This window comes from Podarcis muralis, chromosome 15 (genome assembly GCF_964188315.1).
Source record: "Podarcis muralis chromosome 15, rPodMur119.hap1.1, whole genome shotgun sequence".
NCBI lineage: Eukaryota > Metazoa > Chordata > Lepidosauria > Squamata > Lacertidae > Podarcis > Podarcis muralis.
The window spans coordinates 42,673,768-42,690,791 of record NC_135669.1 but is presented as its reverse complement, the minus strand read 5'-3'; the positions used below and the strand labels follow the sequence as shown (position 1 = coordinate 42,690,791).

At 48.4% G+C, this 17,024-nt stretch overlaps 1 protein-coding gene across 1 annotated transcript in view; it reads left to right on the top strand.

The window, feature by feature from the left end:
- Positions 1 to 17,024, top strand: part of PIGL (phosphatidylinositol glycan anchor biosynthesis class L) — a 45,017-nt gene that overhangs the window by 19,230 nt on the left and 8,763 nt on the right. The window contains exons 3-5 of the mRNA XM_028707998.2: positions 4,383 to 4,473; positions 10,426 to 10,493; positions 16,645 to 16,676. Coding sequence (XP_028563831.2) covers positions 4,383 to 4,473; positions 10,426 to 10,493; positions 16,645 to 16,676 — 191 coding nt within the window. The remainder of the gene's footprint in view (positions 1 to 4,382; positions 4,474 to 10,425; positions 10,494 to 16,644; positions 16,677 to 17,024) is intronic.

Below are 17,024 nucleotides of genomic sequence, written 5' to 3'. Positions count from 1 at the left end.
TGGCGTTCCAGGGAGTCGGACTCGGTGACTCCAACTCTACAATTCTATGATTCTAATATTCTAGTTTTAGCCTGTCGTTTACGCCTTCTGTCATCTCCTTCCCCTTCCTGCGTTTTCTTCTGTTTTTAGATTGTAGGCCCCTCAGGGCAGAGACCTTGTTCTCTTGTTCTGTGTCAAGCTCTCTGACAGGACTGTGGTCTGTGCAGTGGAAGGCAGAGTCCTGCGACCTTTTAAATGGAGCCGGCGCCAAGGGCTTCAGGCAATGTTGGAACTGAGTTTTGCTCCAAAGTTCCTCCTTCGAAAAGGAGGAGTTGCTATTCTTTTGTATTCTTGCACTCAAGTGCCACAAAGCGACTTACATCGTAGAAATAAAATAACAAAGACTCAAATGTTCAGCTGACAGTAGACAGTACAGTTGTACCTTGGTTCTCGAATGGAATCCGTTTGACTTCCAAAAATGTTCAAATACCAAGGCACAGCTTCTGATTGGTTGCAGGAGCTTCCTGCACTCAATTGGAAGCCGGGGAGGCCATGTCAGACGTTCGGCTTCCAAAAAACGTTTGCAAACCAAAACACTCACTTCTGGGTACCACTGAAAAGGCATTGATTAATAACGCCACCGTTGCTTCTCAAAATCAGACTTGCCTGTTTCAGGGTAAAGGGACCCCTGACCATTAGGTCCAGTCGTGACCAACTCTGGAGTTGCGGCGCTCATCTCACTTTATTGGCCGAGGGAGCCAGCTTGCAGCTTCCGGATCATGGGGCCAGCATGACTCTGCCACTTCTGGTGAACCAGAGCGGCGCATGGAAACGCCGTTTACCTTCCCGCCAGAGCGGTACCTATTTATCTACTTGCACTTTGACTTGCTTTCGAACTGCTAGGTTGGCAGGAGCAGGGACTGAGCAACGGGAGCTCACCCCGTCGCGGGGATTTGAACTGCTGACCTTCTGATTGGCAAGTCCTAGGCTCTGTGGTTTAACCCACCCGCGTCCCAGGATAGGGATGTTTCAGGATAGGGAAACCTTAAAGCTGAAAGTGGCCATTCTAGCCACCGTGGTTCTGAATTACAGGAACTTAGGAAGCTGCCTTCTGTCGAGCCAGACCACTGTTCCATCGGGGTCAGTATTGTCCACACTGACAGGCAGCAGCTCTCCAGGTGGGGGACAGTCCCCAGTCCTACCTGTTGGACTGAGATGCTGCCAGGGATTGGGGCCTTCCGCAGGCAATGCAGGTGGTCTACCGCTGAGCCAGATCCTTTCCCCAAAGGGAAAAAGCTCTTTGCACCAGCGCCTCGAGCTCTATATTGTCCACACTGACTGGCAGCAGCTCTCTGGGTTTTTTGAAAGGGGTCCTTCTCAGTTCTTTCAGGGGAGGATGAGAAGCAGGGGCAGGGCAGTGGATGTGTGTGACGGAGGGGGGAAGAACTGGCTTCATGGAACATCACATCCCTCTTTCTCCCTCATCTCCCTGCTTCCTGTGACCTTGAGCACCCAAACACCTGAGCTAACCCAGCCGGTGCCGAATCCCTCGTGAGGACCAGAGAAGTTAAATCTGGTTTAGGCTGGCTGCACAGCTGGGACATTCAAAGCATGCCTTGGATCAGGCCCAGGTCGATGGGTTTGTGTGTGTGTGTGTGCTTTTACTAAACAGTTGTGCTGCTTCCCCTGTATTCTCCATCTCCAACAGGGGAGAGAGAATCATAGAATAGTACAGTCAAACCTCGGTTCTCGAATGGCTCCATTTTCAAACGTCTTGGCTCCCAAATACCAAAAACCCAGAAGTAAATGCTCCAGTTTTTAAACTTTTTTGGAACCTGGACACAGCTTCCGCTTGGGTGCTAGAAGCTCTTGCAACCAATCGGAAGCCGCGCCTCAGTTGCTGAACGTTTCAGAAGTCGAACGCTCTTCCGGAACAGATCACGTTCAACAACCAAGGTTTGACTGTAGAGTAGAAAGGGTCCCTGAGGGTCATCTAGTCCAACCCCCTGCAAATCAGGTATATGCAGTTGTCCCATACAGGGATCGAACCTGCAACCTTGGCTTTCTCAACACGGCGCTCTAACCAGCCAGCTGTAGCCATCTTGGCTGCAAGTCGCCATTGATAGCCTCCTCCCCCACGAATTTATCTAATCCTCTTTTAAACCCATCCAACGTGAAGGCCATCGCTGCCCTGTGGCTGGGGAAGAGGTTTGGAGCGTTCTGAGGAGAGTCAGGGGCCAAATGGAGAGGTTCAGAGGGCCGCATTCAGGCCCCTGTCCTGTGGTTCTCCACCCCCTGTTTTGAGAAAAGATAGGATCCTGTGGAGACTACATTTTCACCAAAGGGCATTTTGCAGGCTAACCAGCTATAACTTTATCGGCACGATTAACCCACTTTCTGCCCCTTCCCCAAATCACTCAGGTGAGTTTTTGCAGCCCTTGCTCTTTGGCGGCAGTTCTGGCTGGCCGTCAACACATCGCCGCGCTCTCAGGGATTTCGGCCCACCGCCTCCAGCTGTCTGTTTCCACTGAACTTGAGTGACCTTCATCTGTTGCATCGAGTCAAAACCTGCCCAGCAGCATATTAGAGACCCTGCCAGGGCTGCCTCAGAGAAGGGGGGAGGAACCTCAGGCTTCTGGGCCAAATCCAGCCTGCCAGACATCTCATACCCTCCAGCGCTTTGAAGCCAAAATCAGAGACGCTATCTCCCCGCTTTTTATCGCAAGAGCATGGCGGCCATTTGGGTTGCTGTGATCTCATGTGATTTTATGCTGCAGTTCCCCCCCAAAAAACCCCCACACTTTTTTTTTGGGGGGGGGGGAATTGTGTCCCGAAATCATGACAACTAAAATGGCCGCTGTTATCTCGCAATGAAAAATGGGGTGTCCCGTTGTTTCCGGGACACTTGCAGGGTATGGCATCTCTGTTCGGCCCTACCAACCCTCTCAGGTGCTAAGATCAGCAGAGGGTGCCCTCTTGCTTGTTCCTCCGCCCTCAGAATCTGGGGTGGCAATGGCCTGGAACAGGGCCTTCTCGGTAGTGGCTCCTAAGCTGTGAGACTCACTCACCGCACAGGTGTGTCTGGCACCTTCATTGTACAGTGGTACCTCGGGTTGCAAACGCTTCAGGTTACATATGCTTCAGGTTACATACTCCGTTAACCCAGAAATAGTGCTGCAGGTTAAGAACTTTGCTTCAGGATGAGAACAGAAATCGTGCCCCAGTGGCGCGGCACAGCGGGAGGCCCCATTAGCTAAAGTGGTGCTTCAGGTTAAGAACAGTTTCAGGTTAAGTATGGACCTCCGGAACAAATTAAGTACTTAACCCGAGGTACCACTGTACAGCTTCCGGAGTATGCTGCAGACACATCTCTGTATCCCGGCCTTTGGCACCAGAGATGTATGTTTTAATACCCACCTTAATCATATCCTAGAACTGCCCCGGTTTTCCCTCGGCATTCCCGGAATTGCAGAAGCCATCCCAGCTTCTGATTTGATCCTGGAATGTCCCCTTTCTCCCCTCCTGTCCCATCGCCGAATTCGGGGAGGATGAGCGGCTGCTTGCTGCAGCGATGGCACTTATAGCGGTGCTGCGCTCTTGTGTGAGTCAGCTGGCTGCCCCGAGTGCATGGCCCCGAAAGACACACCCCAGTTTTCATCAGAGGAGTGTTGGAGGGCATGCCTCACTTCTGCAATTGTAGATTGTCTTAAACTATGCGCAGTATTGTGTTTTAATTTCTGTAACCTGCCCTGGGTTCTTTAGGATGAAGAGTGGAATTATTATTATTATTATTATTATTATTATTATTATTATTATTATTATTATTATTATTACCCCGCCCATCTGGCTGGGTTTCCCCAGCCACTCTGGGCGGCTTCCAACAGAATATTAAAATACAATAGTCTATTAAACATTGAAATCTTCCCTGAACAGGGCTGCCTTCAGATGTCTTCTAAAAGTCTGGTCGTTGTTTTTCTCTTTGACATCTGGTGGGAGGGCGTTCCACAGGGCGGGCGCCACCACCGACAAGGCCCTCTGCCTGGTTCCCTGTAACTTGGCCTCTCGCAGAGAGGGAACCGCCAGAAGGCCCTTGGAGCTGGACCTCAGTGTCCGGGCACAACAATGGGGGTGGAGACGCTCCTTCAAGTCTACTGGACCGAGGCCATTTAGGGCTTTCAAGGTCAGCCCCAACACTTTGAATTGTGGTCGGAAACGTACTGGGAGCCAATGTAGGTCTTTCAAGACTGGTGTTATGTGGTCTCGGCAGCCGCTCCCAGTCACCAGTCTAGCTGCTGCATTCTGGATGATGATGATGATGACTATGTTTTTTTTAAATTTATTATTATTATTATTATTATGTTTATGTTTATGTTTATGTTTATGTTTATTCTTCTTCTTTGTAGGGATCTTCCAGACCACCCATCTGTCGAGTGGGACACACCGCTGCTCTCTGCTCTGATCCTTAAGCATGTCAAGACCAACCAGATCAACCTGGTAAGGTGTAGCCTTGAGTATTCCTTTCGGATATGGATGGGGGCGTCACTTGCAGGTCACTCCAGATGTTGTCAGGTTCAAACTCCCAGCACACAGCCCGGCCAGTGGTCTAGGACCATGGTGGGTGTTGAAGCCCAGTAACATCTGGAGGGCTACAGGTCCCTCCTCCTCAATCTTAGAGCCAGTATTGTCCTACTGAGATTCACGTAGGTAGCCGTGTTGATCTGACGCAGTCAAAATAAATAAAAAAATTGTCCAGTAGCACCTTAGAGACCAACTAAGTTTGTTCTGGGTATAAGCTTTCGTGTGCATGTACACGTCTTCAGATACTCAGATGCACACGAAAGCTTATACCCAGAACAAACTTAGTTCGTCTCTAAGGTGCTACTGGACAATTTTTGTGTGTACATGAGACAGAGGGATGCCTCCTTGTAGATCAGGGATAGGGGAACCTGTGACCCTCCAGATGTTGCTGGACTCTAACTCCCATGAGTCAGCAGGGCCAAAGTTCAGGGATGATGGGAGTTGGAGTCCAGCAAGATCTCACGGGCCACAGCTCCCTCCTGTCTGATTGTCGAACCAGCATTCCCTGATATTGATCTCAGGCAGGTGTCTTTGCTGCGCACTTTTTGGTACCTCCTTGAAACATTTTTTCTCTATCCAAATGTGTAGAAGTCATTGTGTGTTTTATTTCCTTTTGGCTGCTGTGGATTGTAATAGTCTTTTGAAGTTTTTTAGATACCTGTTTTTAACTGTTTTTTTTATCATCGGCAGTTTTCATGTTTCAATTTACAGTGGTACCTCGGGTTACATACGCTTCAGGTTACAGACTCCGCTGACCCAGAAATAGTACCTCAGGTACTATTAGTATCGGGTACTCGAGAACTTTGCTTTAGGATGAGAACAGAAATCGTGCGGCAGCAGCAGGAGGCCCCACTAGCTAAAGTGGTGCTTCAGGTTAAGAACAGTTTCAGGTTAGGAACGGACCTCCGGAATGAATTAAGTACTTAACCCAAGGTACCACTGTATGTTTTTGTAAACCACTTAGAGGTTTTCCTACAATCAAGCAGTATGTAAATTTCATTAAATAAATAAAGGGAGACCTCCATTCCTCCGCTGGCACCGTTACCACACAGTCCTGGCTTGACACACTGTGCGGAAGCTTCTGCAGGGCATTAGTTGATGCCAAAGTGTATTGAAGTGCGTGCCATAGCGATCTCTGCAGCTTCCAGGGGGTGGAGCTGCTCCCTTCGCTCTGAGGAACCCCCAGCCAAAAACAGGGGTGGGCGACTGCTCTCAATTTCAGCTGCGAAACTGACAAGCCGGGTGGGTGCACTCTGCGGCCCGATCCACGCGCCGACCGGAGCAGAATTCACAAGCGCAAACGCTGCTTATCCAGCCCTCTCAGGACAGAGGATGGAGGTGAGGTCAGCTGAGGTGGAAATAGCTTGCGGTGAGCTGGAGGGGGAGATTCCTTAAGAGTCCCTTGCATGATAAGTCTCGCAGATCAGGGAAATCTCTTGTTGACTGAATTCCTCCGCCATCTGCTAGTAGGGAGAGCATCTTACAGCCCCAGCAGGTTCTGAGATGAGAAGAGGAATCTGCACAGCGTTGCCTTGTCTGCCTTTCTTCTCCCCGCTCTAGTGGGGTCATAGTTACTCATTCTCTCAGATAATAATAATAATAATAATAATAATAATAATAATAATAATAATAATAATTTTTATACCCCGCCCATCTGGTTGGGTTTCCCCAGCCACTCTGGGCAGCTTCCAACAAAACACTAAAATACAATAACCTATTAAACATTAAAAGCTTCCCTAAACAGGGCTGCCTTCAGATGTCTTCTAAAAGTTTGGTAGTTGTTTTTCTCTTTGTCATCTGGTGGGAGGGCGTTCCACAGGGTGGGTGCCACTACCGAGAAGGCCCTCTGCCTGGTTCCCTGTAACTTGGCTTCTCGCAGCGAGGGAACCGCCAGAAGGCCCTCGGCGCTGGATCTCAGTGTCCGGGCAGAACAATGGGGGTGGAGACGCTCCTTCATGTATACTGGACCGAGGCCGTTTAGGGCTTTCAAGGTCAGCACCAACACTTTGAATTGTGCTCGGAAACGTACTGGGAGCCAATGTAGGTCTCTCAGAGGCCCCAAGCCTTGCCTGGGGAAGCACACGGCCGTCCTTCGTTCAAGCGCAACACCAGGTAATGCAAAGGCGGAGGAAATCTCAGATTTTGCACAGTCCAAGCCAGAAGCAGATTAATGGGTGTTTTTGTATGGACAAAGGAAGTTGCCTCATACTGAACGAGACCGTTCAGAAGGCCTTAAAAGTAAGAACATACGAAGAGGCTGTTGCATCAGCTCAATGGCCAACCGGTCCAATATCCTGTTCTCACAGGGGCCGACCAGAGTTGCACAGATTAACAATGCACCCCACGAACAAGTCCTTTCTTTCATCTGCCCTGCGTCTCCCGACTGTCGGCTTCACTGGATCCTCCACAAGTTTTGTGTCACAAGAAAAGCCAACCAGATTTATTTTATTCGGCCTGCTCCCTCACTTTTTGGAGGCTGGAGTCCTGCAGACCATTTCGCTCCTGCCACAAGGCTTCTCCCAGTATCTAAACCCCGACCCTGAAGCTCGTTGGAATTCTGAACATTTAAAATAAAAATAAAAATGGGGTCGCTTCATTTGTGAGTTTGGACCTACCCCACCAAAAAGTGGGCGAAGCCATGACCAATCCTCATTTTGGTCCGCCATCTTGAATCAAAATGGCGCCCAAGCATTGGCAGAGACCACCCCCCTCATCTTGAGAGTTTGGTGGCGATATCTCCAGAGGAGGCCATAGCAGATGGCGTCGTTTTGACGTCTGCCGCCCTTGGCCTCCCGTTTGAAAAGGACGGGCAAGCTATCAACCTCATAAATAGCTCAACAATTGAGATATTTGTAGAATAAATTTGGAAGAAATTCTTCCAACTTTCCTTCTTCTTTTTTCTTCTCTATTTTTTCTTCTTTTTTCTCTTGTTCTTTTTTTAATATATGTGTGTGCTTATCTGAAATATATATGTATTTGCAATATTTTGCTTATATTTTGTAATAATTATGTTAAATTAATTAAATGCATAAATAGAGCAACAATTTTTTTAAAAACAACAACCCTCGACCGTGGGGGTGAGGCACTGAGGCGGCGGCTGTGCTGAGATTGGGTTTGTGCCAGGCAAGAGCAGGAAAGGGCCCTCTCAAAAGCCAGGCACACCTCTCCCCCTGGGCTTTTCTTGGGGTGCTCTGCCTGTTCCCCTGCCTCCTTGCAGAGCAGTGTGTGTGTTTGTGTGAAGCCCTTCCTGGCAGCAGGGTGGAGACCTAGCCGGTAGGGAAGGCCGGGCGGCAAAGCCTTTGATCCTCCCTCTCTGCCCTTTCCCCTACTCTCTGGGCGGCCATGTCTCTTCTTGTGCAAGCGGGGTGGTGCCTGCGCCAGGGCAAAGCTGCTCCTCGTCACCCAAGGAGTCAAACCGGACCAGCAAGGAAGGAGGGAGGTGCTCTTCTTCTTCTTCCTTTCCTTTGCAGGAGCTGGGATAGCTCAGTCGGCAGAGCACAAGGCACTTCATCTCAAGGTCCTGGGTTCGAGTCCTGCGCTGGGTGAAAAATATTCCTGCGCTGCGAGGGGTTGGACTTGATGACCCTCGTGGTCCCTTCCAGCTCTGTGATTCTGTGAAGTGTGCGGTGTCTGCCCCTGCCAGCCAAGGAGTGGTCCAGCGCCCTTGGCCCTCCCCCTCTGACACATAACGCATCAGGGCAAATTTCCTCAAGTTCCATTTCCTCTAGTTTGTTCTTTTTCCACATCTGTGTGTTAAGAACTTAAGGGTAGCGGGGAAAGTCCCAGAACGAAACAGACAACTTAGAGGGGCTAAATCCATAACCTTCTCAGTTACTGAATTTGTTTTGCAGTTCTTTCCCTTCAGATCTCCACCGTCTGTTGGATACCTAAACACTTTTGGCCTTTAGCTTTAAAACCTATCAATCACCACTTTTGGTCTTCTAGATTTCTCTCTTTACGTATTTTAAAGCCCTTTGCAGCCTAGGACCCTCGTACCTACGGGACCGCCTCTCCCAGTATGCCCATAAACAGCAACACCCTAGAGGTCCCGGGCCCTAAGGAAGTCAGATTAGCCTCAACCAGAGCCAGGGACTTCTCAACTCTGGCCCCGGCCTGGTGGAATGCTCCGTCTCATGAGACCAGGGCCCTGCAGGATCTGATTTCTTTCCGCAGGGCCTGTAAGACAGAGTTGTTCCGCCTGGCCTTTGGCTTGGAATCAACTTGATCCCCTTCCCCTCTTTCCTTTTTCCTTCCTCCTTCTGTGATGGAACTCCTATTTGGGGACTTCCCTGGCTTTTTTCTGGCCCACCTAGGACCAGTCTGGGTAGTTGGCCTTGGTGATTATTTGACATTTTCTCCCCTCCCAAACAGTTTTTGACCTGGGCTTCCACTGAACTGAGGCTGCATTTTAAGTAGTATTTTAATCTCGTTTTTAAGTTGTATTTTAATCAGTTGTTTTTATACCTGATGTTAGCCGCCCTGAGCCCGGTCTTGGCCTGGGAGGGCGGGGTATAAATAAAATTAAATAAATAAATATTTTGCATCCTCAGGTTGCTTCAATTCCTTCCTTTTTCCTACGCGTCTACAAGTTCTCCAGGACCTGAGTTCACAGTCAAGATGCGTTATGTCTGTTCTGTTTGTTACACGCTTGAGAAAATGTCAATAAAAACCATTACTTTCTGTGGGCCTGCTTTGGTTGGAACTTAGAATGTAAGAAGAGGCTGGCAGGATCTGTTCCAGGATCCCGTTCTCGCATTGGCCAACCTAATGCCCCACGGAAAAGCCCACAAGGAGGGCCTGAGTTCAAGAACAACTCTCCTCACTTGCAATTCCCAGCAGCTGGTATTCGGAGGAAGGCTGCCCTCCGGCCGTGGAGGGGCAACCTGGCCATTGTGGCTACTAGCCACCTCTCATAGAGTTCACGAATTCGTCTAAACCTCTTTTAAAGCCATCCATGTTGCTGGTCGTCATTATATCCTGTGGCAGTGAGTTCCATAGTTTAACGGCGTGTTGTGTGAAGAAGCTCTTTCTTTTATCCTATTGTATGTGCTGCTTTGCGGGGCTTTCACCTCCAACACAGGTTATAAACCTTTAAATAAACTGAATGGGAATCAGGGTCCAAAGACCTCGAAACAGCATCTCCTGACACCCTGAAATCAGATCCTTCAGGGCGTATCATGTCCAAACACTCCCTGCCCAAATCACAGCTGTCTTTATTTTATTATCTGTCTGCCTCAGTGGGAGAAAAAGGAAAGGAAATGTGTATTGGCAATAAGTAATATGAATTTGAAGTATGGAATAGACGGGAGGTTGGGTCTTTAGTGTTAAGACCAATAGTTGTTTTATTGTTTGCTAAGAATATTATGTGTCTATGGTTATTTTTGTAATTTGTGTATAATTTGGTATTTGTGTTTTTTGTTTGTTTGTTTTTCTTGTTGTATAAATAAAAAACTTTAAAAAAAATTAAAAAGGGGAAAAAAAGAAAAAGGAAACTGGACCCAATCCACCACAAAGACCTTCTCTATCAGAGTGGCTCTCCAGTCCTTGAACTGTTTCCAAAACAGCCGGTGGAGTAGTATAAGAATTAATTTTTCACCTGATGAATCGGTGCCTGAATTTGCTTCTTCTTTTTTCCTCCTCTGCCCTCCCCATCGCCCTTTCCTCTTCTGCCATGTCTTTTACATTGCAAGCTTGTATATAAGGAATGTCTTGTATCGGTTGACTGTATGTAAGCTGCTCTGGGAGCCGTTTTTGACTGGAGGGTGGGTTTAAAACACTCTAATTTTAAATATATAAATATATTTTAAAGTATTGGACTATATAATTCCTTCCTTCCTTACTCTCCTTTTCTCTTCCCTCCCCGCACAGGTAGTGACCTTTGACGCGAGAGGAGTGAGCGGTCACCTGAACCACAAATCGCTTTACACCGCTGTCAGGTACAGTCTTTTTATCATTCGGCAAGCAAGGGTGGTGCATTGGGCACACTTAAGACCCTCCCTGCATCCCATCTACCCAAGACCTTGGACAGTCTCAGCTGCTGGCAATACAGTAATCCAATTCATTCCATGAGCCGTGTCCCTCCTGATCTGACACCCCACAAAGCCACAGCAAGCCACGGTAGACAATAGTAGGCTAGATGGAACAGGGATCAGTTTCCTATTTATATTACCTCTCCACTAATTACCACCTGGACTAGAAAACTGCTTTCTAGGGGGAAAGCCACAGATCAGTGGCAGAACATCTGCTTTGCATAGATAGATAGATAGATAGATAGATAGATAGATAGATAGATACAGAGAGAAAGAGTGAGAGAGAGAGATGTCCACCCCCATCGTTCTGCCCGGACACTGAGGTCCAGCTCTGAGGGCCTTCTGGCAGTTCCCTCCCTGCGAGAAGCCAAGTTACAGGGAACCAGGCAGAGGGCCTTCTTGGTAGTGGCACCCGCCCTGTGGAATGCCCTCCCACCAGATGTCAAAGAGAACAACAACTACCAGACTTTTAGAAGATATCTGAAGGCAGCCCTGTTTAGGGAAGCTTTTAATGTTTAATAGACTATTGTATTTTAATACAGTGGTACCTCGGGTTAAGTACTTAATTCGTTCCGGAGGGCCGTTCTTAACCTGAAACTGTTCTTAACCTGAAGCACCACTTTAGCTAATGGGGCCTTCTGCTGCTGCCGTGCCGCCGGAGCACGATTTCTGTTCTCATCCTGAAGCAAAGTTCTTAACCTGAAGCACTGTTTCTGGGTTAGCGGAGTCTGTAACCTGAAGCGTATGTAACCTGAAGCGTATGTAAACTGAGGTACCACTGTATTCTGTTGGAAGCCCTCCAGAGTGGCTGGGGAAACCCAGCCAGATGGGCCAGGTATAAATTATTATTATTATTATTATTATTATTATTATTATTATTATTATTATTATTATTTCTTCTCTGCCTAACCATGGGGGATTGGGAAAGGAGCAGGAGAGACAGTGCTATTTTTCTAGAAAAAGAGGTGCCGGAACTCACCCTGAACACTTCCCTTGTCCTATTATAATGGCAATGGCGCCCACCTGAGAGGTGCAGGAACTGAGCTCTGGTGAGTTCTGGCTGGGGAAGAAAGCCCCAGGGAGAGGAAATGTATATATGTGTGTATAGAGCAGGGGCGCACAATGCAACTCCTCCCCTCGCTAGTATCAACCCCGGAGCCGCATGTGGCTCTTTTACACCTTTGCCGCGGCTCCGGGGTTGATACTAGCGAGGGGAGGAGTTGCATTGTGCGCCCCAACACTCCCCACTGTGGTGGGCGCTGTACTGGCTGTGACGTCGCATGGGGGTGGTGCGTGCGTTAGTCACGCACCGTCCCGACGTCACCTTCCCACCCGCTGTCAGATCGGAGGGCAGCGGCGCGCATGCTTTAAATGTCGCAATGGTTTTGCGGTTCCCAGGTTTTTTCTTCTTCGGAAACAGGTCCAAGTGGCTCTTTTTGTCTTAAAGGTTGCAGACCCTTGGTATAGAGAAAGAGAAAGAGGGTGTGTGTGTGTGTGTGTGTGTGTGTGTGTGTGTGAGAGAGAGAGAGAGAGAGAGAGAGAGAGAGAGAGACCCTTCCACTCGCCAACCCTATCAACCTTTTCCCCCATCCCTGACCAATCTCCCCCCTTTTAAAGCTCGCTCACCCCCTCACCTATCAACCCACAGCTCACCCCCAAAGCCCTGCCCGCATTTAAAGCAGCGGGGAGGGTGTGTCATGCCCTGGGAAGGGGCTCCAGCTTTCCTGGGCCAGCCTGCCATTGTTCCGCATGCCGCGATACGTGACGACGCCATACATTCTTATTTCTATAGGAAGATATACAGAGAGGAAGAGAGGGGAGGGGAGAGTGTCTGTCTGTCTGTGAAAGTTCCCTGCGTATAGCATTCCCTGGATCAGGAAAGGCTGCCCCAGCTTCACTTTCCACACACACGCCAGCCGCAGCCGAGTCCAAACTCTAAAAACAAACATTCCCAAAATGGCAACGCTGCAGAGCTAAGCTGCCTGCAACCTCTCCCCTCTTTGGCCCGGCTCCAGCCCTCGCCACTCTTGTCTTTCAGGGTCTACGAGGATGAGGGGTAGGGGGGAGTGGAAAAGGACTGAAACTCTTTCCCCCTACCCCCCCCTCGTCTATGTCTGCAAAAGCTGCCCAGCTCAGTCCATTCCCATCTATAGTCTTAAAAGGACAGGATGATCGCAGTGGGGAAGGGTCTCTGCATTCCCCCCGCCACACTCACTCGCTGGCTAGAAAGCAGCTGTGATCCCGCCCTGCGGCTCCTCTGCCAGGCAGCCTCTCTGAATTAGCCGCCACAAGAACCTCTGGTGCTGCCTTACAGGCCAGGTTGCCAGGTCTAGCTCAGTGTAGTCGACACTGACCGGCAGCGGCTCTCCAGGGTTTCATGCAGCGGACATCCCCAACCCCACAGTACTGGGGAGGGGAGGTTTTGAACCTGGGGCCTTCTGCATGCAAAGCAGTCTCTGTACGAATGTGCCCCAACCCTGAGAAATAAAACAAGATTCTAGACCTCATGGTTCTCAGTTCGTAGGGACTTCAGGAGCTGCCTTATGCAGAACCACAGAGGCGTACCTAGGGCAAGGAGTTGCGTTGGCACCCCCCGCTGCAAAAAAAACCCCTTTCCTGTAAGAGCCACATTAGAAATTACAACTTTTAATGCAACCCAAGTGCTGTTTATTTCATTTATAAGAGATTTCTCACCCACCCTCCAGCCTAAGGTCCCAGGGTGGGTTGTAGTAGTAGTAGTAATAATAATAATAATAATAATAATAATAATAATAATAATAATAATAATACAGTGGTACCTCGGGTTAAGTACTTAATTCGTTCCGGAGGTCCGTTCTTAACCTGAAACTGTTCTTAACCTGAAGCACCACTTTAGCTAATGGGGCCTCCTGCTGCCGCTGCACCGCCGGAGCACGATTTCTGTTCTCATCCTGAAGCAAAGTTCTTAACCCGAGGTACTCTTTCTGGATTAGCGGAGTCTGTAACCTGAAGCGTATGTAACCCGAGGTACCACTGTAATAATAATAATAAAATTTTATTTATACCCCGCCCTCCCCAGCCAAGACCGGGCTCAGGGCGGCTAACACCCGAATTAAAACAATTGATTGAAATACAACTTAAAAACAAGATTAAAATACAACATTAAAACGCAGCCTCATTTCAGTGGAAACTCAAATCAAAAGCTTTTTGGGGGATGAAAACGTCAAGTCTTCACCAAAGCTAACTATCCGATTAAGCAAAAGAAAAAGACAAGAAGCCCCTACCCCCCCCCCCCGCCGGCTTCCCTCCTCACCCGGTGACACACCATTTTGAACCACTGCAATAAGGATTTCTTTCCGTTATTGCACAGAGTTCGGTAACTCTCTGGGTCTCTCTCTGCCTAATCGCACCCCACCCTTTTGGGCTGCAAGGGACAATGGTGTAACTTGCAAAAGGCAAGCTGGAAAGAGCAGCTGTGAGGTCGCTGCTGCCCCCTACTGGCCTTCCCTGGAGCAGAACAACACGGGAAGAGCATCCTGTTCTCATAGTGGCCAGCCAGAAGCCACTATAGGAAACCTGCAAGCGGGACCATCTCTCCCCTCCTGCGGTTTCCAGCACAGAAGCATCGCTGCCTCTAACAGTGGAGGGCAGAGCGCAGCCATCTCCTCCTGCGTGAATTTGCCTCATCCTCTATTAAAGCCATCCAGATTGACGGCCATCTCTGCTTCAAGTGGGAGGGAGTTCCGCAGTGTAACTAAGCATGAATAAGGGCTTTCTTTTATCTTCCAAATTCATCGCATTGAATGCTGTGTGTTTGTGTCTGTGTGTTTGTGTCACAGAGCTGGAGAGCTGAAGGGCTGCTTTCTCTGCCATTTGTATCCCTCCCTTCTTCGATGGAGTTTGAGGCATAATAATAATAATAATAATAATAATTTATACCCCGGCCACTCTGGGCGGCTTCCAACAAAATATTAAAATACCGTAACACATCAAACCTTAAAAGCTTCCCTAAACATTTAGGCATGCGTGTTTTCCTCATGTTTCATCCTCACAACAGCCCTGTGAGGTAGGCTTGCCCACTGCACGTTGCCTGGCCCAGCAGTCTTTACTGCTGAGGGAGGGTTCAAAAGGAGAGGGATCACTGGCCCTGCTTTGCACGCAAGATCATTTTCCCTGGCTCGTTTTCCTTGAACTTTGATCGCGGCTCCTGTTTGTCTGGACGGCGCTCAGAGAATGATGTGCGTAGAAACTAACCTACTGTACAAAAATTTACATGAGTTGTCCCGCCCACTTTTGCCTCTGGCCCTGCCCACCAGCATCATGTGGCCCTCGGAAGGTTTCCCAGAAGAAAAGTCGGCCCTCGGGCTGGAAAAAGCCTCCCTAACCCACCACAGATTTTTTTTTTTTTTAAATATTTTATTAAGGATTTTCTTGTTTTACAGAAGTGTAGTGCCTCATATATATTTTTCCCCATGTAACATTTTTACAAATCCATTTCATTTGTTGAGGCATTAGGGGGAGAAGAAAAAAGAAAGAAAAAAGAAAGGGGGGGGTGGAGAGAGGGAAGATGGATGGGGGTGGGGTCGGGTGGCGGTGTTTCTATTATGTTTAATGTGTGTAGAGTTTGGTGTCAGCGTTGCTTGTGTTGTTCACTTGTGTTCCTTTGGTGGTGAGAGAGGTTGGGGTTGGCCTAGGGTGTGATTGTTTGCTTGTGGTTGGCTGTGGTGATCTTTGTTTTCGTGTGTGAGTGAGGTGGGTGGGTGTTTTGGATCAGGTTAGCCATATTGATTTGTATGCTGTTGGTGGATTATTGTCATTGTCCTGTTGGGCTGTGTGTGTGATAAAGGGGAGCCATACCGGGGTGAAGGTGGCTTCTTCTGTTTGTCCCCGTGTCAGTTTCAGTTTATTAGTTAATTTTTCTAGTAGGGCTGTTTCCCATACTATTTGGTACCATTGGTCCATGCTTACTCCTGACAGGTCTCTCCAGTGTCTGGTTATGGTATTTCTGGCTGCTGAGAGCAGGTGGGTTATGAGTTCTTTGTGGTGTAAATGGGCATTGTTGTCTTGGAAGATGTTTAGTAGGGCCAGTTCTGGGGTGATGTCTATTACTTGTTTAGTTATTGTACATATTTCTTGTATGGCTGTTGTCCAGAATAGTTGGATTTTGGGACACTCCCACCACATGTGGAGGTATGTGCCTGTGGAGGTGCACCCTCTCCAGCATTTTGGTGAGGTTCCTGGGTGTATTAGCGCTAGTTTCCTTGGTGTTAGGTACCACCTGTAGGTGAGTTTCAGTGTGAGTTCTTTTCTTTGCGTTGATATGGATTTAAAGGGAGGTTTAGACCACATTCTGGTCCATTGAGTGGGGTTAATCTCATAGCCTATGTCATTCTCCCATTGTTTTTTGATTGCGTCTAGGGGATTTGCGGGATTTTGGAGTAGTATTTTGTATATTGCGGATACTGTCCCTTTACCGTTTCCCTTTGTTGTTAGGAGGTTTTCGAAGGTTGTCAGGGGCCTAGTTGCTGCTGATTTTACTGTTGGGTTGTTTAAGAGGGCATGTAGTTGGTGTTGTGTTAACCAGGGCATTTGGGTGTCTTCTAGTTTGTCTTGTATTTCTTGTGTTGACAGGGGTTTGTTATTTTTATAAAAGTCTATTAGGCGATATAAGCCTTTGGCTCGCCAGGTTTTTATTTGGAGGTTTTGTGCTGCATGGTGGAATAATGGGTGGTATGCCAGGGGGATTAGTGGGGATGGGGTTGGGGATAGTTTGCCTATTTGTGTTTTCCATGCTTTGAGCATGGTCTGTGTGTACCTGTTAAGTGTTGTGGGAATTTTCTTTAGTTTGTTTGGGAGGAGTGGGACCACAGATTTTTTTTTAAAAAAACCAGTTTGATTAATGCAGGTCAATCGGATTAACCATTTGTTGGCAAACAGGTGTGACTGACAGATTTTTACAGTTTTAGTCCTTCATGAGGGCTGCATTGCTTGAGGAGTGAGACTTTGCAGTTCCGTTGAAGGTAGCTGGATTCAACCCCACGCGGTGTTTACTCACCCCTGTTCTGTTTGTATTTTGCAGGCACCTGCATTCCGAGAAGAAGTTTCCAGAAGGTGCTTATCATTGCTTATTTATTTATTATTGGGTGACCATTTTTTAGAAAGCCATCCAGTACGACTGCAAGGATGCGGATCTTGCCAATCAGAAGGTCGGCGGTTCGAATCCCCGCGATGGGGTGAGCCCCTGTTGCTCGGTCCCTGCTCCTGCCAACCTAGCAGTTTGAAAGCATGTCAAAGTGCAAGTAGATAAATAGGTACCACTCCGGCGGGAAGGTAAACGGTGTTTCTGTGCGCTGCTCTGGTTCGCCAGAAGCGGCTTAGTTCTGCTGGCCACATGACCCGGAAGCTGTACGCCGGCTCCCTCGGCCAGTAAAGCGAGATGAGCGCCACAACCCCAGAGTC